The sequence below is a fragment of the Podarcis tiliguerta genome (assembly GCF_965153285.1).
Source record: "Podarcis tiliguerta genome assembly, chromosome: 2".
In the NCBI taxonomy this organism is placed as follows: Eukaryota; Metazoa; Chordata; class Lepidosauria; order Squamata; family Lacertidae; genus Podarcis; species Podarcis tiliguerta.
The window spans coordinates 66,083,905-66,110,658 of record NC_139535.1 but is presented as its reverse complement, the minus strand read 5'-3'; the positions used below and the strand labels follow the sequence as shown (position 1 = coordinate 66,110,658).

The window sequence follows — 26,754 nt, the reverse complement described above, 5'->3', positions numbered from 1 at the left end:
ATCTCCCATTTGTTCTCTGCTCCTTTTCCAAACTCTTAGGGCTTGACTTCCTTGTACATGTGATTTTTGTAGCAGTGCCTGAGCTTCCTACTCTTACCCAAGATTGTTCTCTTGACTCTTTAACATTCTTTGACGCATTCTGCACTTTGCTGTTACCCATGCTTCAATGGAATCTCCTTACCCTTCTGTTGTGTTGTCAGTTATTCTGTCACATACACCCCTTGCTATTTTCCTGTGCCACTGAGACAGTCATACCTTCTTTTGATACTTTTCCATTGCTGGCACACTGGGACTATGTCTCTTTTGTATAACTTTGCTTCTCCTGTAGTCCTTAATAGTATTAGCAGCCCTCAAAGATGCCCAGGTGCCCATCTTCTCTATAGCTTCAGTAAGCCCCACAGCAACATGATCATGCTCACTCCGTATTCCTGTTCTTAATTGCAATCCTCATCCTTTTTGTCCTCTACTTGTTGATATGTGGATGCCTCCTTCCTTTGGTGGGACTGTGAACACCTGGAAGTACCATAAATCATGAGGACTGCTTGGTAGATTCTGGGTTATTGTCCAGAAACTTAGAAGTAAACAGAAATGCAGGTTAGCATTTAACTGTGTTAACTGTTGGTTAACCCCCCTCAAAGCATCTCAAAGATAGTCAGTTTCTCTTTGCCTGTTTCTCCCTCAATCAGCTTCCTCTGTTACTCCTCTGTTACTCTTCATTCCTCAGTAAGTGATGCTTGATGGTCCTTGCTTTTTCCACGTGTCCCTCTCATTTCTCATTTTGTCTTGCTTACTCTCCTTCATCTTCTGTGGAATTGAGTTCATAGAAGCAAACATTTTAATCTCTCCTTGCTTATGTTTGCATAAAGAAAAAACATAATCTCCAGAAGGTTGATTTCTTCAAGTAGCTTTGCAAATTGTTGGGGCCTCCCAGCTGTCACTCTGGGATATAAATTAATCTCTTTGCCCTCCACCCTTGAAACTTTGAGCACATTTTCCCTACAAATCAAATGCCCGTCTTTGATCGTGCGGCTAACAGCATTTTAATTTTAGACCTAAATTGAATATAATATCCTAATTGCCTTTTCAAATGCTAGGGAATCTGTCAGCACCCCTCTTAGAAATTGCATTTGTAGTTTTAAGTTGAAGATGAAAATGCACCTGATCATTGCAAAAAGCAACTGAATTTCAGATGCATCTGTATAGATCCCTAGGTGCTGTGAACCTTATGCACAGTAGCAGCAGCTGTTTGCAAACAGGCAATTGATTATTCCTCCAACTGTCATTAAACGCAGTGCACTAATTTGGTAAATCTACATGCAAAACAATATCAGAAAGACCTTTGCAAATGAGTCTTTGGCTCCTGATAGGGCAGCAGTTCACTTCCCTCATCTTCTCACTGGGGTTAAGCAATATTGGCCTTTAAGAACTATACTTGACCTTTAAACATTTGCTGGCCCCTGAAGTTGAAGCATATTTGAGACTGAATGAAAAATAGTTTGTATAAAGGTCAAGTTTGCTGTAGGAAAATTCAGCTTGGGTTTTGACAGCCAAGGCTGCTGAAACAGGGCAGGAAGGTAAACATATTCCTTGCTTATGGAGGCTGGCCTTACTCAAAATTTCCCTAAGGTTGTTGCCACTGAGGATATAATTGGAATAACTATAGTTGCCTGCATTAACATGGTCAGATGTTGAGGAGGACAGAACTTTTAATGTTAGGTAAAAGAGGGAGTTCTGTCAGGAAAAGCTTTTATCATGCAGAATTGAGAAAAGCTGTCCCTGCTGAAATTGCCTTGTTTATATAATTATTGAAAATATTGAAACCTTGGCTTCTTTGGACTTCTGTCATGCTAGTCCAAATAGGTATCTTAAAGTCGCATTAACTTCTGTTCTGTTTCCAAGAATCTAAAGGCCTGACTATGTTTACCCTGCCTTAACCTTGTTTGTATGAAGTTAAAAATGAGGAATGAAAGTTGTAACCTGTCAAATCTGGCTGTGTGAATGGAGCCCTGGGTACTCCTCTGGCACTAACGCACATTTTTCATTAACCTTCTGATCTTGTTCTATAAATAACAGAATTCCTGTTCTATAAATAACAGAAAATGGGAGGTGAGAAGTTGTGGGAACAGAAGACTGAAGTATGACTTAAGTTGTCAGATACATATGTTGGAGCTGCTTCTGATTTGGGGAAGATGTTGAATAGTTTGGGACAACAGTGCACAGATAACTCTGGAGAAGATAAATTTGCTGCTAGGGTTACCACTCTTGAGTTTATTTATCATTTTATTTATTCATTCCATTTATATCCCACCTTTTTTCGAAGGAGTTCAAGGTGGCATAGCTGGTTCTCATCTCTCTTTTCTTTAATCTCTGCAACAACCCTGTGAGTTAGGTTAAACTGAGACTAGCCAAGGTCATTCAGTGAGTTTCATGGCCAAGTCTCCCAGGTCCTAGTCTCACACATTAAGCACTATGACTTCACTGGGATAGATAGCTTTCAGTTAAAAGCTGTAGATGGTAGAAGTTATTTTTCTCCCTTTGCTAGTAGTGCAGCCAGCAGCTGGCTTTGAAAGTTGGTTGCCAAATCATTTTCAAGGTGCATATTTGCCAGTTATTGTAGGATTCCAGAATCAGGGCCTGGAGCATGCATATTCTGTATTTGGCTACCCACCATCTTTGAATAATTCTGTTTAGAGTGGGCTATGCTTAGTTGTATTTTATTATTGTTATGCTTAGACATTACTATGTTGGTGATGCCCATCTCTCCTCCCTGTATCTGGATATCTGTTATCATTAACTTAATAATAATATAGCATTAATTTATTATTTATACCCCGCCCATCTGACTGGGTTTCCCCAGCCACTCTTGTCTGTCTCTGTTGCTAGTTTGTCTGGATATGTCTTTGGATAACCAAAGGGTTAGCAGAATAAAGAGAGTCAGAAAGGGAAAGTAGGATCATAAATATGTGTGATAAAAAAAATCCTCCTAGATATGGAAAAATGCAAAGCAGACAAAGTGAATACAAGAGAGTTTTGTTTTAAATTTAAATGAGCTTAGAGGTTGCTCCAGGAACCAAGACAGTGAGCATGGCTAAAGCAAAATCAAAAATACCCAACCCTAAGAAGTATGTGTTGATCGAAGCACACAGTGCTAGTTTAACCCCTCAATCAGAGTAATTGAGCCCTTGTTGAATCTTGAAATGTCTGAATGCAACTCTTTGGTAGCTTTTTGCTGGGTGATTGCACAGACAAAAATGTAGAGTAGTTTCACTGGATCCATTTACCAGCTGCTTTTTGGATACCAGAGACCAAGCAATTTCAGATGGAAGCTGCATGAGTCATGTAGGAGAGAGAGAAAATATGTGGTGTTTGGTGACCTCTGAATATGGCCAAACAATGCTTTCAAAGCGGCATTTTTATACTGATGCTCTGCTAAATAAATAAATAAAATGTTTACATTCTGTCTTCAGACAGCAAACTCGCACAACAGCTTGCAAGATAATAGAACAAATCCAGCACTGATATAGCTGTTGATGATTAAAGCTATGTAAAGTAATACAGCAGAGCACAAAAATGCAGAGTATCCAAAACCAGCAGAGAACAGTTAAAATCACCAGGTTAAAATCATCTAGCTGACATTCTAGAAGACCTGGGCATATAAAAATGTATTCTGGAATCGGGCTAGGTGAGCCGACCCTGGGAAGGGAGTTCCAAATGTGGGGGCACCACAGCTGAAAAGGCCCCCTCTCTAATTACCACCTTCAGAAGAAGGGGGCTTGAAGAAAAGCCTCAGGTGACAAATGCCAACCGTTGGGGAGGCTCATGTGGAAGGAGGCAGCCCTTTAGGATCATAGAAAGTTGCCATTAACTAGGTCAAGCCATTGGTCCATCTAGCTCAGCTCTGTCCACACTGATAGGCAGCCCTTCTCCAGGGTTTCAGACAGGAGTTTCTGGAGATGCCAGGGATTGAACCAGGGACTTTCTGCATGCAAAGTAGATTCTTTACCACTGCACTATAGCTTCATTCCCCTTAGAAACCCAGGTCCCCAGCCATTTAGAGCTTTAAAGGCCAGCACCACCACTTGTGCCCAGAAACTGACTGGCAGCCACTGTTAGCTGGACAAGCAACTTACAGTTTTCTTCATTCATTCATTCATTCATTTAATAAAACTTCGGCACTGCTTGATTGTAAGCAACCCTCAATCTTCTTATAGCCAGTCTCGGTTAGCAGCATAGTCACTGTATTTTGAAATAACTAAAGTTTCTGAGAAATTTGCAAAGTAGTTGCCTGTGCAGTGCAGTAGTTTAATTTAGAGACTACTGGAACATGAATAACTGTAGTTGGGCCAGCAGGGATTGAAGCTGATGGCAGGAGGTGCATAATGTGACCTCCAGTGACAACACTAGATCTATCGGCACCCACAAAATGCAAACTTGATTCTTCAGGTGGGTGTAACCATGTCCAGAATGGGTATTGTCACAATTTGGCTTCGAGTGTATTGCTTCTTGCCTGGTCCATTATTATTATTATTATTATTTTATTATAATATTTTATTATAATATTTTGTAAAGAACAATTATAGCAACAGAAGAAAATCAAAAGATGAAAAACAAAGAACATAGAATGAATACAGTTGCACATGGGTTAAACCAAAGTCCAAGTAAAGACCATCAGTGTTGTCAGATTATGAAGTATAGTTCCAGATTTGCCAGACTTGTGACAAGGGTTGTCATGAAAATGATGGTTCTGCTGACCTAGTCCGTTATTGAGCCTTAACACTGGCCAAGTTAGCTTGTGATCCTATACTGTGGTTTATCACTATGTACATGAGCTGCATCCAACATAATTAAACAAGCCAACTTCATAGCCAGTGTTCTGAAGTTGGCTTGTTTGGAAACTAAGCAGAGTTGGTCACTGAAGTACAGGAAAATTAGAAGGGCCTCATCCTCCCTGTCCTTTCACTTGTGTAGGTGATCAAGGCTGTTTCAGTGTCAAAACCAGGAGTGAAGCTAGATTTAATGGATCTAGATTTTTCATATGTTGGAGCTGGCAGAGGAAGAAGCAGGAAGTAACTTTTCTCTTTGTTTAGAAAGATGACTACAGTTATTGGAGTCATCCTTTTCAACGAGACCTATTAAGTGGAAAATGTTTACAGGAGACACACAATCCATACTTTCCACACAGGCCAATCTCCCATTCAGTTTCTAGATAATCCAAAACAAGGGTAAGTGCAGGGCTTTAAATATAATGGGACTTTTCCTTCATGGTCTTTTATTAGTTGCTGCTTCCTCAGGTATTCAGGTCTGTCATATTTTTAGATGTTGAAACGTGTAGTGCATTACATATTCAGCTATGTGCATAACTACTACTTTGTGTAGTTTTAAGGAAAATGGATTACAGTGGTACCTCAGATTAAGTACTTAATTTGTTCCGGGGGTCCGTTCTTAACCTGAAACTGTTCTTAATCTGAAGCACCACTTTAGCTAATGGGGCCTCCTGCTGCTGCCGCACCGCCAGAGCATGATTTCTGTTCTTATCCTGAAGCAAAGTTCTTAACCTGAAGCACTATTTCTGGGTTAGGGGAGTCTGTAACCTGAAGCGTATGTAACCTGAAGCGTATGTAACCCGAGGTACCACTGTACTTTTTAGTGAAAGCATTTCTGCCAGAGATGGGAAGCGCCTAGTCATGCTGGGGGGTTGTATCTGAGGCTGGAGAATGCAATAATTTACACATCCTTTCCACAGGATCCCCACACACAACCAATGGGAATGCTGCAGTTATTGTCCTGTATTGTTACAGTATAGTATTGAAGATGATTGATATGTAAACACAGGAACTGAAAAACAATTGAAGCTTTTTTGTTTGATTCTGTGTTTATGATTCTATGGCATATTTCTCATTGAAAACTAGAAAGTAACTTAAAAATGAGAACTAGAATTCACAGGATTCTTTAAAAGAAGAAGAAAAACTGAATTATTGGACACAAAAACCAAAATTTGGTGTATACAGCATGGAGGGGGGATGGGTCACCTTTGCTTTTCAGTTATGTACCAGGAAAACCCCTCTCCCACGGTAGAGGTGCAAGATATCACCCAGTGTGTGTGTCATGCTTGATGGTGCAAATGCAAGAGTTTCTCTTTGGATCTGTTTAGTTAGTCTACTCCCCTTCTCAACTTTGTTCTTTCCTCCAGTAGAGGGCCTTCTTATCAGTTTGGAAACTTCTCTTTCTTGGAATAAGTAGAATGCTAAAAATAAAAATTATCCAAGAGAAAACCAACTAGGATAGTTAGATATGTGGAAGGGACAGAGAACAAAGAGCACAGTCCTACCATGTCTACTCAGCAGTAAATCCTATTAAGTTCAATGGCGTTTACTCCCAGATTAATGAGATTAGGACTGTAGTTTTAAAGCATGGTTAGGATTGCATCCTAAGTGTGGTTAAGCATCTTAATACTAACAAGTACAGAACATAAACATAATGAGTGCCAAGTCAGTTCTATGCATTAAATAAAATATTTATTGAACCATTTAAATAAAATATTTATTGAACCATATAGATACTATAGAGGGAACTTTATCCATATTTTATTGGCTTATTGGCTTGTGTATCTCCTTCTGTTCCATGGTATTGAACTCAGTACATAAGAATCCCAAACTTTATATTACTAAAGCTCTTTTTGGAAGGTCACTTCTTCTCTTCTTTCATAATGTGCCTCTCTTTTGTTAGCCACAGAGGGAAATGTTAAGAGTTCCCATTGGTTCAGTGCAGGTAAAACCAATCAAAATAGCCAGATTGTTGACCAGGGCTGGTTATAGGAAACATATTGCTACAACACTTCCACTGGCTACTGGTCTGTTTCTGGGCACAGTTCAGCATTTTGGTTATAAAGGCCTACAGGGCTTAGGTCCAAGCTCTCTGAAAGACCATATTCCCTCATAGGAACCTGCTCTTCTTTAAGTTTCTCTACCCTCTCAGGCACAATTGGTAGAGATGCAGGTACAGGACTTCTCAGTAGCTGCTCCATCCTTAGAGAAGCTAGACTGGCCTCCTCTTTGTTGGTCTTGCCGCAGCAGGTGAAGACTTTCTTGTTTCAACAGGCTTTTGGGAACTGACTGCTTTTAATGAAAGGGGTTGTGCTGTGCTTTTTAAATTGCAATTATTGATATGTTTTAAATAGATTTTATGTATGTATATGGTTTTAATTTTATCCATGTTCAATTGTTTTTGTATGATTCCCCCCCTCCCCCTATGTTTCTAGCGGTTCTTATTTTATATGTAAGCTGCCTTGAGTTCTGTTAGGGGAAAAGGTGTAGTAATAGTAGTAGTAGTAATACTAATATAGTGGTACCTCAGGTTACATACGCTTCAGGTTACATACGCTTCAGGTTACATACTCCACTAACCCAGAAATAGTGCTTCAGGTTAAGAACTTTGCTTCAGGTTGAGAACAGAAATCGTGCTCCGGCGGTGCGGCAGCAGCAGGAGGCCCCATTAGCTAAAGTGGTGCTTCAGGTTAAGAACAGTTTCAGGTTAAGTATGGACCTCCGGAACGAATTAAGTACTTAACCCGAGGTACCACTGTAGAATGGTAAAGTTAGCTATATTATTATTTCCCAGCATCTGAAGTTTGAAAAATGCAGAGCACAAGCTAAACAAAATGTCAGCTTGGTCAGAAAGATGATAAAATGAGATCTAGGAGCTTAGTTTTCAGATGTGCTCTGAGCCAATCTTAGGAGTGTAGGAAGCAGCACAGTCAGACCACACTGGTTCTGTCTAGCTCAGTATTTTCTACACTGGCTGCCTATGGCTCTCCCAGGTTTCAAGCAAAAGCTTTCGCCAGCCCTACCTGGAAGCAACAGGGATCGGACTTCTCCCATGCAGTGCTCCATCACTTTGAAACTTGAAGCTAGTCAAACACTAGTCGATGGAGCAGGTGTGGAGGGGCATGACTAAAAAGCTTTAAACCTCATTTGCTTTATTATCTTCAGGCTTGAAGATGGGCTTAGAGTATTTTGAACACATCGTGGGCTCTTATCATACACAAAAGCTCCAGAAATCTGAATTTGATTGATAGACTTTGAGAACCATGAGAATGACTTCTTTGCTTTTTATTGTAGAAGAGGAATTTGGAGCACCTGGCTTGGACTCATTCTTTTCAGATTCATGAGCCCTCTTGTCTGAACCTTGAGTGAGGCCTAGTTTTTACTGAGGTACTAAATGTGGGTCTTGGATCACTTTATAGTGCAAGTGAAGTTTTATACGGCTGTGAATGATGTATGACTGCAAATAGTTATAGCCATTCTGCCCCCCCCCCAAAAAAAATTATGTTATTATTATTATTTGGTATAGAGTAGTATTCAATCAAGTGATGCAGCCTAGGGTTACCTAGGCCTTACATAGTTTTAATTCACAAACTGTAGAGGGGAATGTTTTATGGCACGGAGCAAAGAAAATACAAAGAAGAGAATGAAAACCCAAGGATCAGTAAGATACTTTTTAAGGAAAAAGGTTAGCTGTATTTTCTAGAAGTTACCAAGCAGTTTCCATGAAAGCTAAAAGGCAGTGAACTGTCCCGTGTGTTTTTAGCTGACAAAAAGAAAAGTGTCTGAAAATGGATTGCTAGAGAAGAATTATGGATTCAGAAAGAAGATTCCTAACATGCCACCGGGGGTGCTGTTTTCTTTTTTTTATTCAGGTATGTAGGAAGAACAAACAGGAAAGTGGTTTCTTTCAGCTGTACCACAACTTGAGAGAACACAGAATTCAGTGTGTGCGTTTCCCTTGACCACCACAGGATAAAAAATGACTAGGGATGGGGAAATTTGAGCCCCAAACGGGACACTGTTAAGTAAGGCGTTCCAAAGGCAGATTATCTGATGACCAAACACTTTTTTCCTTTTCTACAATTTGCTCTCCCAAGACGGTATTTGAATAAATTAGTGACATTAAAGATAGAGATTCCATTCACATGTTGGAGTGGTTTAGGCATTTGCACATTACGGTTGCTGTATAATTCTCGCTTTCATGTTAAAGAGTGCCACTCTGGGAGAGACTTTCCAGGCAAAAGTACTTTAGATCTTATTAGCATCTCATTTTATTCAACTTCTTAGTGACCTGCCACAGGGGGAAGTCTCAGAAGTTGCCTCCTGCAGTTAGCATTGTCAATTTAAAGTGTGTGTGTGTGTGTGTGTGCGCGCGCGCTTATGTGTATCACTTTGAGGCAATGGCTTTGTGGATTGTAATGCTGTTGCAAAGCTTATTCCTACACTGGGTAGGCTGGCTCATAGAGCTGTGGGGAGAAGTTAATGCAGAGGTGTGCTAGTTTAGAATTTATGCCAGAATTCTGCCAGATCCTTGCAATATATGCCATACAAAATAATGTTGTGCCTTCTGAAAAGTTGTAGAACTTGTGATACGCTTCTGAGGGACAAGGCTGCTGGGCTTGCATATATGACTTGTTTATGCACGTTATCAACCTTAATAAAAAGTGTGTGTGGAAATAATGTAAATAGAGGATTAGTTTACGAGTGGTTTTTAGCTATGAAAGTTAAGTGGGCTCTCCATGTTCAGGCCAAACAAATGACTATCACCTCTTGTAACTTGCTATGAGGCTTCATAAGTATCTGGCTAGCTGAGACCGAAAACAGAGTGCTGAACTAGATGGCTTGGAATGATCCAACAAGAAAATGCATATGTCCACAAGTGAAAGTTTTCAAATAAAATGAGGGAGCAGGCCATTGTAAGTCAGAATTTTCTACGCCTGAGAGAATGACACAGCTAATGCGTAAAGCAGAGGAAGGAATGCATAGAATGTCATTTCCCCTGCTGGATAGGGTAACCTAGTAATCTAATCAGCAGGTTGTGGTTATTTAGAGACTCTGGAACCGCATATAACATCCAAAGCCTGGCAGGACTGACTAAGCTCTTCTTCCAAGGGAAAAAGGGAGAGCACAATACAGCTTGCTGTTAGGAGGCTCTTTGAAGAAAATCTTTGAAAGAACATTCATCCTTAATTTCTTTTTGGAAGAGTAAAGTTCTCAACCCACATTCCTACAGTTATCTGCCAGGCCTAATAACATTAGCTTGCTTACTGGTGGTCTGCTTTGTACATAAAGTGAAATTACTGCCAACACCGGGGCTTCCCTTACCGTCCCTGTGTGTGGCACCTGTGCCGTGCAAGGACCTCCCCCACAGCATGTCAGGTCTTTATAAATGCCTGTGGCTCAGTTGTTCAAGAAATATAAAAAGGTCAAACATAGTTGTCATTCTGTTGCACATAGATTTTGAGGAGTACCTTGGGACGGTTATAAAAACATTCTTAGATGCTTAATCATCTTTGGCAAATTTAGTTAGTAGATGTGATGAACCAGGCTCTTGCCTACAAAATCTCACTTTAACAAATGTGCTGGCGTTTAAGGAGCCACAATATTTTATTGTGTTTTTTTTTGCTGCAACAGACTAGCATGGCCACTCTTCTAGAATTTTTATACCTTTGCAGCAAACTTACTCAGTGCCATTAGGCAAGACGTGAGCACTCAACCCCAGACCCCATTTGCTATATGAGGATAATAATGCTGGCCATCCTTACAGGGGTGTTGTATACTGAAGGAATGCATGTGGTGCACCTTAAGCACAAAAGTATTTTTTTAAAATAAATGCTGATTATTATAGTGTGACTGTTTGCTAACCTAGAAGGACTTCACCATAATTTCACATGTTATAGGAGCAGCATGAAAGAACATTAGCCTCTCAGCTTGGTGCAAAAGGGGAGGAGACAGGCTTTACTAGCATCATTTTACAACTGACAACTTAAGTATCCTAGAAGAAGCCTGGTGATCTCTGCCAGGTAACTTGTTTACTCCCGATTCAGTGACCTAGGCTCTGGAGTGCAGTGCCTGCTCACCTACCAGCGTTTCTCCATTTCAACTCAGTGCCGAGGAATTGGGCACACAGCATCCTGTGCCATTGAAGTGGCGCAGGGGACTCTGAATTGGCACAAATCACTTTGCCACAGCTGGCAACAATATTAAGAAGTAAAAGTCTCAGTGGAACTTAGCAGAATTTTGTAGCTCTGAGTCTTGCACCCTTCAGGATAATTTTGCATTTAATTTGCCCCACAAATACTTTTTTGCAGGAGAGCTTGTGAGGGACAAATATCAAGTCCTCAAACGAATCTTTCTCTGCCCATTCTTAGTTCCAAAGAGTAGAAGCTGCTCTGTTAAGTATTTATTTTTTTAAACTGACCTGGTCAGCAAAACCCCAGTAGGAAGATGCTCAGTTGGAATTTCAGCTTCATAAACTGTCTTCAAATCCATCTGCGGGATCTTTCTCTCTCCCTGAAATCTAATGGCCCTGAAGTGCAAGGCTGGTTTAATAACATCTGTTCCCCCTGAATTACTGGAGAAAAGTATTGATATAGCCATATTGTCAAGAAGTAATTTTAATCATGTTTTGACAGGGCAATTCTTTACCACAGCGTTGTCAGTAAAAATGTTTATGTTACTTCGCTGTTATTATCCTTCGTAGTGGCATGGTAAAACATTGCACATGTGCTGGAAATGAAGGCAGTGCTTAGGATTTTATGATTTAGTATTTATGGGAATTCCTTTGCGGATTGTCATCTTTTCCAAAGGATAATAGCATCCTGTGGTCTTGTCATCAAGTGCAATTTTCTCCTAATAGCTCTTGTGATTAAACCACAAACAAAACTATTTTCCACAGTTTTGTTCTTTCCTTCCTCATTCCTAGAAGAAGAAAAACAGGGTGGTGGTGGTGGTGAATGGTATCTAGTCATTGGTACCTTAGAGAACCCCTGCCCTGTATGTTATGATTTCATATGGTGGCAGCTTGTGAGATAATGTTGTACTTGGGGATTAAAATATGCTTATACTGCTTTAGTTATGATGAAACCAGGCATATTTTGGAAAATCTGAAAATGCACAGAAGCAGCAGAAAAAAGCAGGCCTTTGTTCTTAGGGTTTGCCAAATCAGGACCCAGAGGTTATGTGGGTGGTTTTAAATCCCAGAGCTGCTTCTGCCTGTTTGTGTTCAACCAAAGGTGAACTGTTCTGCTAATGCCATCTTGGTAGTCAAGATAACCCCACAATTAATTGGTAGTTGTTGCAGCAATGAGCTCATATATATTTATACTCACTTGCTTTGATATAAGTTAATGGGCTTGCTTTGATGTTATCCTTATCTGTGGGCTTGGGGTGCTGGGCTCTGAGCCCAGAAAAGGGGAACTATCCGTTAGACTTGGGTATTTGCCATCCATGCCCTCATCTGGGCAGGTGAGGCAACGGGAGGGCCTAGACAAAGTGATGTTTGCTGCTTTGTGTATAAAGAATGTATGCATGTTTATTTGGGCATGGACAAGCCATCTCCTTTCTGTGGTGTCCATCCCATGTCTGCAAAGGCTGAGGGTGCTTACCTTTTTCCTCTCTTGAGAAGTACATAGAGCTAATGCAGGAAGTTGGAAGAGTTATTGGAAGAGCTCAGATTAATTTTACTGGATCCAACGTTTACCTGCATTGCTTGGAAATGTAAGGCATGTGTGTGCATGTGTATGCTTTCTCTTTCTATATCTCTGTGGGAGGGGGCCCCATCCAGGAAGGTGGGAGTGAAGGGATCGGAGGATGGTACCCATGACGCTTGCTCAAAAGTCCTAATGTCCCCATGGGCCTAGAAAGGTTTGTGATATATGACTTGTGCAGTTTGGACTAGATGTAGTGCCATCTGTTGTTAGATAGCAATATATAAGGGAGGAGGAATTGAGAGTAGGTGTAGTAAGGATGAACTGCTCCATTTGTGTTGCATAGCGTATCACTGTAGTTACATCCAGCACAGTTAGCTGTGATGGTGTGTTCACAGCAGGGTTTCTGTACAATTGGTGTGTGAATCTCTGCTGCCCTTAATATTCATTTTCTCTCAATATACTTGGTTCAGTGGACAGTAGGAAAAATGCTTTGGATTAACCAAGGATACTGTTCTTAAAAAATAAAGGAAAGGATAAGAGTTCTAGGAATAAGTGTTCCTAGAAATAACTTGGGCCATGTCTTCCTTACAGTTTATATTGAGTGAAATCTGATTTCCATGCACATCTGACCTGTGCACAGATGTGCATTCAACCCTTATGCACCATAGCAGAGAGTTAATTGATGTAGATGCAATGGGTTGGTATGTAACATGGCATCTGGCATACTTCTTCCTCTCGGGAATCATTTGTTTTGCAAACAACTTCCACACCTGCATGCAAATACTGTGAGAGGAACGCATAGGCTTTTTTTTAGTGTTATGTAGAAACAATGCCACATACCGTGAGCTCTGACCATTGAGATACTTGCACACCCACCCACTTTGTATGTACCAGCGGAAAGAGTGGTAGTGATAATGTGCAGCACAAGTGAGGCTTTGAATAATTGGAAAACAGTTGGCTTGCGGTATGGACATAAATGAACTGAAGTAAAGATTAGCTTCTTCCATCTTAGAGATTTGGTGGTGATCTTGTGGTGTGTACCTCCCTCTCTCCTGTTTGAATATGAAATTGGGTTTGTGCCAAAAAATAAACCTCCAGAGTGGCTTCTTGTCCTTCTGGAGTGTGCTGGGGCATATCCTGATGTGGATCCTCTAGTTTAAACAGGCAGTGGTTCATTGGTTTAGGCACTAAAGTACTGTAATACAAGGTCATGGGTTGAGGAGAATTGTGCCAAGGTGCCATCTTTAATCAATAGTGTCACCCTCCCCTCAAGGTAAATGGCATTTCCATGTGCTCTGGCTTCTGTCATGGTGTTCTGTTGCGCCAGAAGCGGTTTAATCATGCCGGCCACATGATCTGGAAAGCTGTCTGTGGACAAATGCCGGCTCCCTTGGCCTGAAGAAAGATGACCGCCGCTCCCCATAGTTGCCTTTGACTGGACTTAACCATCCCGGGGTCCTTTACCTTTTTTTTTACCTAGTTGCAGAAGCTCAGTAGGAGGCTAGTCTTTTAACCCATTTCATACAGGAAACTTAATCGGGAGCATAAATTTATGGGAACAGAAATTTCTCCCTCAAACCCTTCTAAATGTCAGTCCTAAAATCTTGGTGAAAACCCTTGTGAATGTTACTGACTTGGTGAAATCCGCATGATAAGCATTTTACATTTCAGTGGCTTGTTGAATGGAGCCAGCCACCATGTGGTTCAATTTTCAAACCATTACCATGGGGCTATTGCTTGTCCAAGACTACATCTCCCCTTAGCAAACTAATTTCCACCTTTTATTTGACATCAAGTCAAAGATCGATGGTGTTGCCGCTATGGGCCATGGATGGTTTCTAAAGGTGTTCTCCCAAACTTTTCATCAACTCATTTGCTCCATTGGGCAATTGGCTATAAGTAAGTGCTGACCTTGATCCAGATTTAGATGCATGGTATCCTTGATACCATGTGATGGACATTCCTTAAATTTGTATTGTAGAATTGGTTTGAAGTTTTGGTTTCCACGAATTCTGCATGATTAAAAATAAAACACACCCAAGTGGCAGAGGGATTTAGAACAGAAGTGTTACTGCACCTTAAATTGCAGTGGTTCAGTGCTGTTCTTTTTCACTCTTTAAGCCCCTGGTAATTCTCTTGTCATTAGGCTAAGTATTCACTGGTATGGTTGGGTTAATGCGATGTGTGGATATCCTGAGATAACAGTGATTTGGTGCCATAATGAGTTTCCTGAACAGTAAGTGTAATATTCACTTTCTTTTGTTACAGATGGAAGAGAAACGGCGAAAGTACTCGATCAGCAGTGATAACTCAGACACCACTGACAGTAAGACCTTTAATTCAAGGCTTTGAACAAGATAACTAAACGATTCACCTCCAGCAGGGAAAGCATTTGAATAATTACTTTGCAGACAGCCAGGGAAAGCTACATTTTACTGGGTAGTCCCTGAACAATAAATTGTACTTGGGGATTGCTTTTCAAAATATGCTACAAGACGTTAATATCCACTTGCATATCTGGCAGTGGGGTGCCTTTTGTCTGATCTAAGTGTCCTTCTCCTCCTGTGAATGGTGCGCAAGAGGAAGCCATAAAATAAAACTGATTATAAAACTTTGACTCAGACAAAACCCTTATTAGACAGCACACTGCAACCCATCTTCTCTCGTAACAGCTTAGTCAAAGGACACTGGGCTTCAGGAAGGAGCAAGTGTTTGAAATAAACTTAACTTAAAGTAGTCTTTGGCAAGGCTGGAAGCTATCTGATGGCTATGTTACAGGAACAAAAACCGAGGAAAACACCAAATGCAAGGAAGCCAAAAAGAGGCGAAGCCTCCAAGTGGTGCTTAGAAGTACAGCATTTTAATTGAAAGATGCAACATAGTCAACACATTTTAACATACAACTTCTTCCATGTTCAATAAAGTGTTCTGTTTCCAAGCATAATTTTGAGTACTGTATGGGAACTGTTCTGGCTCAGTTTCCCATCAGTAAATTGTGTAGTTTAGGCTCTTAGCACTTCAAGGGCAGAATGTTTGTTGGCATAAAAACAAAGTGTAGGTGGTTAAACTGGGCATAGTGTAGGAATTAGTTTGGGATGTGCAACATGAACACAATTTACTTTAGTGTGCAAATATTATGGACTCTTCTCCGTAACTTCCCATGCTCAGTTACCTTTAAACAAGCTACAAGATGTGGCATTTAAAACCGTGTGACAATGTGCAGCTACTGTCACTTCCTGGAAAAGGAAGGTCATGGCTGTGTTTACAGTTACTCTGCAGGAGAGCATTTGTCAACAGTTAAAACATCACCTACTGCATAAATACCAAAGTCCAACTGAGATAAGGTGGTGCAGTTTAATACTGTGATTAACAATGTTTTAACCCCTCAAGAGCCCTGAAGTTCTCCCGAAAAGTTTTTTTAGAGGTTTATTTTTTAGGGTTAATTAAAAGGATAAGACTAAACCATTGGGCAGCAGCTTGGCAGGGTTACTTTTGTAAAGGAGTCGGATTCATCTGCTGGTACAGCCTGGTGCTGAGAGGAAGGGGTGATAGTTCAGGGATAGAGCATGTGCCAGGCAGGCAGAAGGTTGTTGAATGACTGGCATCTCTTTTTAAAGGAGAATCTAGTGCAGCCTTCCCCACTGGTGCTTTGCAGTTGTTGTTAGACTCCCAACACCCACTCAGTCAGTATTGTAAATGGTCAGGGACAATGGGAAGTGTAGTCCAGAGCCTCTGGAGGCCACCAGGTTGGTAAAGGCTGATTTAAATAAGACACTGCCAACTGAGTGGACAATACTGGTCTACATGTTCTAACTCAGTAAGAATCAGCTTCATGCGTTGTGCTTTGCCTCTTGAGTTAGCCATGTGAGGCTGGATGATTCCACTCTTAGGATCAGACACTTCCTGGGGATTTTCCCTTGCTGACCCAAACTTCTAGGTGGACTTTAACATTTCTTCCACGTTTAACTTTTTAATACAGGGGTGTACACATCCGGGACTTGATACATTCAAATGCAAAATGAGAACAGCATATTATTACACATCTTTCATTATGTCTATACACATCTTTATACGCAAGTGTCTTTCTTAAAAGAATAACCGACCACCTCTTAGAATAGAGCATCCAAAAGCTATATGCAAGTAGAGGACTGTGATCTGCAGTGTTCTTTAACTCATGTAAGAGTAAACAACACAGTACAAAAATTGGCTTGCATTTGGTTTTGGGTTAGATTTCCCCACACAGATGTTTTCAGAATAGTATGCATGGGTAGGCCTCAGCATGGCCTATATAGAATTACTTCCATAGCCTTTTACCCCTTGAGGTAGTGTATGTGCATCATTACACATGCCGGCATGCTGGCAAAGAGTTTGTCTACCCATTCAGATTTATAAGTGTCAGACTCAAGGAGGAGTTGACACGTGGGAGGGAAAGTTTGCCCTCCTGACCCACAGAATAAAGCAAGTTTATTCTGAACCGAGAAAGCCAAAAGAGATAAATGGCAGCATAAGGTTCTATGTTATGATTTAATTGGAACAAGTCAAGCAACAAGGACCTTTTTAGCCTGCGGGGACTTTTACTGCAATGGCAACAGCAGCTTTCCCCCCCCCCCCTCTTTTTTTTTTTTTTTGCAGACTCTCTGCATGGAGAGCCATTAAAAAAATTGTAAAGGTGTGATCTCTAGCACTTGAGAGAGGATCAGAACAGAGCTTCTGCATAAACTATTTAAAGCAACAGCTAAAAGAGCAAGTTTCTGTGGCCTTCCTCTAAATAGCAGAAGCACATAACAATGGATGGTTTTTTCAAATACCCTGGCTGGCATCTTAAATTGGATTAGAAGAGACTTAACACAATTAACAACAGTTTGTAATCCTTGAATGTCTGCAACCTGTAAAATCCACTCATTCTGTGACTGCTTGTGTGAGTACTCAGCACCTCATGTGAAGTACACTTCAATGACCAATAAAATTAAGGCTTGTTGATGACACTTGAGATGCTACAAGGGCTCTTGCCGGGCTGCTTCATTGTAGACCTCACCATGTCTAAAAGCTGCCATTCTTGTCACTTGGTAAAGCACCTGAGTGGAGTTGCTCTAGCAAGAGACTCCTCCCAGGACCATAGGAAGCTGCCTTAAACTGAGTTTATCTATATTTCTCCATCTAACTCAGTATTGTCTACATTGACTGGCAGTGGTTCTCCAGGATTTCATGCAGGGCTGTCATGCAGCCCTACCTGGAGACGCCTGTGGGGCTTGGACCTGGGAAATGCTTGCAATGATGGAGCAATCTGCTTAGCTGTGTTGAATCCTTCACTTTGGGTCTGCATAGGTTGGCTCACAGTGACTGAGATATATGATTAGCACAGGGGGGAAAGCAGGAAGGAATCACCCAGCAAAGAGTTAGAGCTAATTAAAAACCTCAGCTTTCCACTAAGGTTTGTCCACTCTTACTAGGCTTAAAGCTACTAGCCCATAACTGAAGCAACACTTGATGCTTCACCTGGATTTGTATTTTTTTAAGACCCAGATGCTTATCCAAATTAGAAGCATTTGAAGTACAATAGCTACACAGGATATTCAAGAGCATCATTTAGGACAGTGGTTCTCAACCTGTGGGTCCCCAGATGTTGTTGGACTACAACTCCCATCATCCTTGAGCTCCGGCCTTGCTAGCTAGGGATGATGGGAGTTGTAGTTCACCAACATATGGGGACCCACAGGTTGAGAAAGGCTGATTTAGGAGAAACCTATATTTCCAATCAAATAATGCATCTAGCAAAGAGATAATTCAAACAAGAGGCAACAGGAGCAAAACGAAGCTGCTGGTCTCATGTAGAACCAGTTTATATACCTCTGCTAACTTTCACCCAGTCGCTCTCTCAGAAGTTCTGGTGCATTGAATTATTCTCCTCAGCAACACAGTTGGTGTTCAGATTGCTGTCCATAGGTCCTGAAGAATCTTCAACAAATGAACTGTAAATTTCTTGTTAGATACCAGTTAGATGGTGATTAGACTTTTCTTCATGGAAGTCTTGCTATTGTTATCTTAATGAATTTTGTTTTCGTTTGAAGGTCAGACAACATCAGCTTCAAGATGCTCCAAAATTCCAAATACAAAATCCGGTTGGTCAAGGCAGAAGGAGAAGAAACCCTCAGAGGTAAGTTGCATTTCATCTTTCTATTCAGCCTCCATGTTTGGCGGAGTGTGTGTGTGTGTGTGTGTGTGTGTGTGTAGGTTTAAATACAAAAAGTAATGATCTCAAACCTGAAGTTAAGGGCGGCACTTGACACACCAGCAGGGATCAGAGACACTAGAAGAAAGCCCATATCTCTCTCCTTAGAAATACATAAACAATTCTAATGAACTCCCATCTGAAGATGCAGAAAGCACATCCAGAACCATTTTAGTGCAGGGCCAGAACTCTGCTTCTCATAACACCTCTCCAGCTAACAGCTGTAGCTGGGGCTAGATCTGGTCCGAGGAATTACAGCTATATGACAGTTCCCAGTTGAGCTTTGCTAGAGCTGTCTGTCTAGTTGCTGTCCTTGGTCCTGCAATACCTACTATCTTTTGGCTTTCATTGCACTTTTGATCCAGGTAAACCCCTAGTTCATCTCAAACTTGAGTCCAAGACAAATGAAAGCCTCCGCAGACATTCATTCACTTGTCATTTGTGTTCTGGTTCCACTTTTTGTCTTGACGTGGTAAAACCTTAATTACATGTTTACTCCTTGATACGCTTACATATGTATATATTTTAATTTTGCACACTGGTGTGACCAAGCAGAAGGCACCCAGAGTTGTGGTATATGACCATCCACAGAAAGACTTGGGGACGGTCCAGTAAATGGCTTTCCATAGAGCTCACTAAAACCTAGGGCTAGCCTTGAGCATATCGTTTGTAGATGATGGAATGTTACCATCCTTGCAGCACTCATGGATCAGTGTAATGTGTGAATGAGCCTGACACAGTGGGAAATGCTCCAACAGACTTCCATATGGCTTCCAGTTTCTTTCGCTATTTTAAGACAATAGCTAAATTTGACTGGATGATGAGTATTCTCAGTAGACCACAGTTTAGAGTTATCCTGCATCTCCCAACAAAAAGCAGTTTGTGTGTGCATTTGGGTGGTGCCAGTTTTAACTACAGCTAAAGATGCAGTGCTGCACTAGTGGCGTTTGGGATGAAGACTCCACGTAGTGCAGGAACGAATGTATTTTATTTGTTCATTCTAACGTTCATTGGCTGTGTTTCCCCTGAAAACTTTGCTTAAGGCAATGCACAATAAAATTAAATGCACAGAATAAAAGAAGCAAAACAGCAAACTACAACTCAGCAGAGAACGAAGATCAAATTCTATACATCAGTTACATTTTTTAGTTTCGCTACCTGGTACTTGTGGTGAAGAACAGCTCATTTGACAAGAAAGGTTAGTTATACATATTTCTCTAGGGCCCCAGGAAGTGTGTGACACACAGTACCCAACAGAAGAATCAGATTCCTCGGAGATGAGGTGAATCACTCATCACAAGCTGAAGGAGAAACAGCCTGGCCCTTTCAAATGACAACTCAGGGTTGGAAAACTGTTCTCTTTGGTTGCCTGAGGTGTCATTCTCCATTGCTCTAGCAAATACCATTCCTTTCCAAGATACCACGTTTCAGGAATTATGCCTTTGCACAGACTGAGAACACACATTATTGTAGACTGAAAACATGAATTTTGTTGCCATGTGGGAAGAACTGGCTGTTGATGGTGAACAGGAAAGAAGATATAACGGGTGCTTTTAACACATTTATTTATTTATTTATTTATTTATTGATTGATTGTGGCTACACCTGTATGTGCGGTTACTGAGATAGAAAGGAATCAAAAGCATATAGACAGGCTTGAATAAAATGGCCTTGTGGGATCTAAAAAACATTCCCTGTCATAGCACTGGTGAATCTTCACTGTAGTGTAAGCATTATTAAATATTTATTTCTAAATTTTAGATTATTTTTTTAAAAAAGTACTTAGAATTAGACAGCACTTTCAAGCACTCCACATACAGTGACTTGGATCCCAAGTTGCTCCTCCATTCACACCAGGGAGATGGCAGTTTTTGACTGCACCCACCCGTCCCAAATCATGCCCAAAGGTTTCACAGTCCCCTGGAGTGTATTTTCAGGGGACATCAGAGGAAAGCTGAGGCATGAAAGCCCCATGATCGTGAACTCTGTTGTGATCCAAGCCATTACAATGAAACTCTTACAACAACCCTGCAAGGTGGGTGTGTATTATCAGCCCCGTGTTGTAGATGTGGGTGTTGAGGCTGTGAAGCAACCAATGACTTGCCTAAAGCTAGACATTAACGACAGATGTAATACTCTGGGACCTGCTGATTCATAGCTCAGTCTTTTAGCCACTCTGCCACATTGACTCTCCAAATGAGCTAAGATGCCGTCTCTGGCACACTAAAAAGCAGCCCTGGATTCTGGAAGGCGCGAGATCCAAGATGAACGACCCTAGGACTGTCCCTCTTGAGGCTGTGTTCTAGTTCCATCTTTGAGCTGAGATGCCCTTCTTGTTTCCTCTAGATAGAAGCATAGGCAGGAAAGATAAGGAATCAAAGGCATTAGTGCAACATAGTCATTAGCTAAATCAAGAGTGGTGCTTATTATGAAAGGCTGTGTGACAAGGGATTAGCTATATGCATTTGCAGTGCAACTGGAAAAACGAGCTTCTTTGCAGAGGAAAAAAACACACCAAGCCTTTTGTCAACACCGAGGTCATTATGCAGCATTATCAGGACACCCAGCAACAAGCCTGAGGCCCGTTCCAAACAGTCAAGGTAGCTGCCATGTATCTGTGGAGATGGTGAGACTATAGAGTCCTAACACAATATAGGCTTCTGCTTGCATATACATTAGCAATGTGGTTTACAAACATGTGCCATAATGGCTCTGTTTTGGCAAGACAATATATATATATTCCTTTTGACAGCCTGAAAATGTATTTAAGTGGTGATAAAGCATAGTGAAATCGTAGTATGGATGGAATTGCAAGGCTTTTCACTGTTCACCTGTGTCTGTTCCTCTTATTCAGGGGCTGGCTAGTGACATATACCAAGGGAATATGTATGTAAAGAAGTACAACCAAAGGAATTGGGGAATACCCTTCTTTTGGCTGCCGCAGCACAGGTTACCCAGATACAGTGGTACCTCGGGTTACAGACGCTTCAGGTTACAGACTCCGCCAACCCAGAAATAGTACCTTGGATTAAGAACTTTGCTTCAGGATGAGAACAGAAATCATGTGGCGGCGGGAGGCCCCATTAGTTAAAGTGGCACCTCAGGTTAAGAACAGTTTCAGGTTAAGAACAGACCTCCAGAACGAATTAAGTTCTTATGTACAGTACGTGGTTAAGTGATCTTAAGTGTGACAACCTCTTTTGCCCTTTTCCAATCCTGCAAGACCTCTGTCATCACCTTCCCATTGTTCCCTGAGTTTCTGGTTCAGATCTGACCTTGCTGTGTTTGGGATCCATATTAGCTGAGAGCTGCCAGAAATTGTCCACTGAAACTATCAACTTAATGTAGCCATTCAAAGGGCAAATGGCATACTAAGAACCAATAGTAAAGAATATGTAATGCCTCATTTACAATTATATTCTGCCTGCCTTTTGAATATTGAGCACCATTTTTGGTTGCTGTCTTATGGAAAGGATTTAGTAGACTTTGGAAAATAAAGCAGAATAAATTGACCAGGAACATGGACCAGGGGCCTTAGATAGCAAAAGGGAGAGATGGATGGTAGTACTATATCTGCATAGTACTGCTCTATACCAAAAGTGAACGAGGAAATGCTTACTTAAACACACAGGTTTTAAAACAGATGGAAGGAGATACTTTTACACAACTCACTATTAACCCACAGAACTAATTATATTGGGAAGGAGTGAAGGCTAACTTGCAACCAAAAAAGGTTTTTATATTTTCACAGAAGTGCATCAGTGGTTTTGACCAAGATGTCCAGAGGCTTGGAATGTGGATTAAATCCTGCATAAGCCTTTTGTATACCTCTTCTGAAATTGCCAATACTTGCTGCTTTCAGAAAAAGGGTTGAAAACATCACTTTCTAATACATAAGATTCATAACAATTATTCACAGTGGGGCCAGTTCTCAAACACACACTAATGAGAACAACACAATCCTATACTCAGAAGTATGTCCTGTTGCGCTATATGGGACCTGATCCCACATAAAGACGTGTAGGATTGTAGCCCTCAGTGCCTAATCTAGGTTCCAGTCCCACATCCAAGCTTAAGTGAAAGGATTAAGATAAAAGCCAATTCATTCCCATGGCTCCAAGTCCCTATCTAGCTGCCCATGCTGGTCTTGGAACTCACATTCCCATTTCTTGCCAAAAAGGTCCTGAACTTTGAGCAAAACAAAGCATTGCAATTCAAATTAAGCATGTTTATGAAAAATGGCCTTATCTTCTAGTTAAAAGCAGTTTTATTCTTTGTTTTAGTTTTAAAGTCCAAAACAGAATCAAAAGCTTTAGATCTCAGCCAGAAGCAGATTTCACACAAACACAGAAAGGTTAACCAAAGAGGAAGGAACTCTGGTCTTTTCCAGGGACGCTTAAAGCAAGCTAGGTGTCTAGCAGCCCCAGATTTGCCAATCTGCAGCTGCTTTTAAAAGCATTGGCTGTTGGTGGAGGGTTTAAAGTGCCAGTTGAATTCTAGTGAGATTGGCTAGAGCTTTTGTAGGTGAATAAAACAGCCTTGAAACGGATATAGAAAAATTAATAGGAAAGCAAGTGAAGAGGCTGATGGGAAGAGAGAAAAGTGAAGTGGTTAGATATGAAGCAGAAGTGGTTTTGTGCCAAGCCAGTGAAAAGCAGCACATTATGGGAGATGGAGAATTTCAGCAGTTGCACAGGGGTCTGACAAAACTGCTGACCATTATCATCTTCAGGTTTCTCTTGTTTGTACGCGTCACTGGGGTAATAAAGTTGAGTCTTCAATGCAGCAAGAAAATGGCTTCTAAAATTATCTTCCTCTAGATTAGGCTCCAGTGGAAGTCTGTTTATGGTGGTGATGTCCCGCTTGTTTCAGCACTTTGCAGAGCATATAGGCACTTCTCGTGGTAGGCATGTGCTTACTGTAGACTGCTAGCCACAAATATGCTTAAACTGCTTAATTGATTTGACTTCCCTGTATTTAAAGCAATTTTATTGCTTGAAGAGCTCCTACTTGTTTGGTCCTGTTGGTCAGCTGACTGTCAGTTGGAAACCAGACAGCAGTGGTAGTGGTGGGGGTGGGGGGAATCTTCAGAGCCCTATTTGAAGATCCTGGGGATTGAACCAGGAAACTTCTTCATACAGAGCAGATGCTCTGCTACTGAGCTACAGTGCTTCATGTGTAACATCAATTCATGGATTCCATTTGCACCCATCTTCTTTTCCACCACATGCATCCATAAGGGAATGCCTTGCAGAATGGTAGTTTCCCCCAAAGTATAAATGCAAGTAGGCCTGAAAATGATCTGCCTCTACTCAAAGTTTGAGGACTGTAAATTGTAGTCCTGTCGGGCCAGTGAGTAGAGGCTGATCATTTTCAGGGACGCGGGTGGCACTGTGGTCTAAACCACTGAGCCTAGGGCTTGCTGATTGGAAGGTTGGTGGTTCAAATCCCCACGATGGGGTGAGCTCCCGTTGCTTGGTCCCTGCTCCTGCCAACCTAGCAGTTCGGAAGCACGTCAAAGTGCAAGTAGATAAATAGGTACCGCTTCTGCAGGAAGGTAAACGGTGTTTCTGTGCGCTGCTCTGGTTTCACCAGAAGCGACTTAGTCATTCTAGCCACATGACCCGGAAAAACTGTCTGTGGACAAACGTCGGCTCCCTCGGCCAGTAAAGCGAGATGAGCGCCACAACCCCAGAGTCGTCCGTGACTGGACTTAACTGTCAGGGGTCCTTTACCTTTACCTTTACCTTTTTAGGGCCAGTGAACACACTTGGTTGCAGCTTGATCCTGAGATGTGCTCACTACTAAATACAGGCTATGCCTGATTTGTGCGTGGTCGTGTTCTGGGTTATTGTGCATGACAGTGGAGCATGTATAAGCCCACTCTGCCCTATTAAGCCCCATTCCACTCCCTTTCCTGGCCACCTCTGGGTTGCCGTGATGCGTGCGTGCACAGTTGTGCACATTCTAAATATGTGTGAATTGGCCCTTGCCTGTAAACTGTTTGGTTTAGTACAGAATATACTGACCACCCATGGAACTAAAAAACCCATAGAGTGTGATTCACCTAAAGATCCTGCATAAGGAATTCCACTTGTGCCATGGAGTTCCCCCCACCCACAGTCCCCTTCTGAATTTGGCTCTGGGGAACACTGGGAGAATCCCCAGAACAGCATACAGGGGGAGGAGCAATTGTTCTGTCTGGACATCTGAAAATTTTGTGCAGACAGACTGATCGCCTCAGCTTGACATTGAATTCCACCCATAACATTATGTTTATACTGAAGGAGTATTATACTGGCCTTCAGGGCAGATTAGTCAGAACAGATGTTTCAGATTGGAGTGTTATGCTTTGGTCAGTTACTTTGGAGTAATCTCAGTGGCTTCAGTATACGTAATCTATGCTAAAGATTCTGCAAATCATAGCCTTAGGCTCATTTTAATACTCATGCAATAGCATGAACTGAGCATAAACAATTGTTCCAACACATTAATGAGCCTTCTCAGTGTGAGAACTACACAGCCTGCATCAGTGTCAGATTGTTCCTTTATGGGCAAAGTCTACAGCTGATAAAGTATTCAAATTAAGCAAATTTATGCAAAACTGTCTGATCTGCTAATTAAAAGCGGTTCTAAGCAAGACTTCCTTCAGTTTACTTAAGATGTCTAAAATGAAAATGATCACTTCTCCTAAACATAGTTGCTTGGAAAGTAAATCTCACTGTTTCAGTAGAACTTTCAAGTAAGTGTGTTTTGGATCAGGGCTTAGAGTCTCATTTCAGAAGATGGCAGTGTCATGGATTGGCTAGAAATAATGATACTTTGAGAAGTGGCTGATTGGTTCTGCATTGATTGATTATACAGTTTCTTTTAGATTCTGCCAGCCTTCAAACCATTCATGAAGTTAGTGCCCAGTTGACTTACTCTTGCTTGGTAATTCCAGAGCACAGTCCATTAGGGGCTAACCTCACTGGATTTTAATATTCTAGATTGCATTTTCTATGTCTCTTAAAAATAATATAACATCTAGTTGAACTTTTTTTTTTAAAGAGCACTTTGGGCAGGTATAGCCATAGGAAGGCTTCCAACTCTATGACTCTATAAGTTGCTTATGAAAAGCTAGACGGCAGCCTTTGTGATATTTGTTTATGATTATTCTTGTGATCTCAGGTTCACACAATCAAAGTATTTCCTCGGCCTTGAACCGAAACCTGTGATTGGTTGTTTGAGCTCCGAGAAGTAAAGAGTCATGCTGGTTGGGTTATCTTTTGTTATGGCTGTGGCTAATATATGGGGCTATTGCTTCCTATTGATTCAAGGCTTTTAATTCTTCAGAAGTGTTTAAAAAGAATACCAACCCACTTTCCTAAGTAGGCAATAAATAAGAACCTTTGCAAATAGCATGTTGAAACACACTTGTGGTGATTTGATTCAGCCTCTGCCAGTCTCGGGAGCTCAGAGGAGTGGAAATGACATATATTTCCATTGAGCTGATTTTTAATGACAGTATTTATCATGTTAAAGCAGTAGCCGATGCAGAACCAATAACTCAGAAGGACAGATTGCCAGTCCAGCACCCGCAGCACTTCCTAATGCAGGGTTTCTTACTGGCTTTGGAAGTTATAGATGTTTGCTGTAGGTTCTTTGGGAGCAGGAACTTTTCTCTGGGTGAATGAATTCTCCATTCACAAACTGTGTGAGGCAAGAAGAGTTCTGAATGGATGACACAGGGCTGATGAATGGCACCACATGGGCGCCAAGTATGGGGTGCTCTGGGTGCCTGAGCACCTACCAAAATTTTGTTGTGGGTGCTCAGCAGCCACACCACAGGGCCCCCACACACTTCTGAGGTCGTGCAAGGCCTCAGACAGCATCTCTGAGGCCTCAGAGATGCTTTCTAAGGCCTTCTGAGGTTTTAGAACCTGACTTCCAGTGGTACCAGAAGTCAGGTTTGAAGGCTGGGGGGCGGGGCGGGTGTGACGTCATACGCTGGGCACTCATAACCTGGGGCCCAAGTTGGCTCCCCTGGTACACCATAGGCTTTATTAGA

General features: G+C 41.5%; 1 protein-coding gene across 5 annotated transcripts in view; it reads left to right on the top strand.

Moving 5' to 3' along the window:
* Nucleotides 1-26,754, top strand: part of JADE2 (jade family PHD finger 2) — a 147,445-nt gene that overhangs the window by 5,315 nt on the left and 115,376 nt on the right. For all 5 annotated transcript variants that reach the window (XM_083428812.1, XM_083428811.1, XM_083428815.1 and 2 more), the window contains exons 2-3: nucleotides 14,744-14,801; nucleotides 18,544-18,629. In XM_083428812.1, the coding sequence (XP_083284938.1) occupies nucleotides 14,744-14,801; nucleotides 18,544-18,629 (144 nt within the window). The remainder of the gene's footprint in view (nucleotides 1-14,743; nucleotides 14,802-18,543; nucleotides 18,630-26,754) is intronic.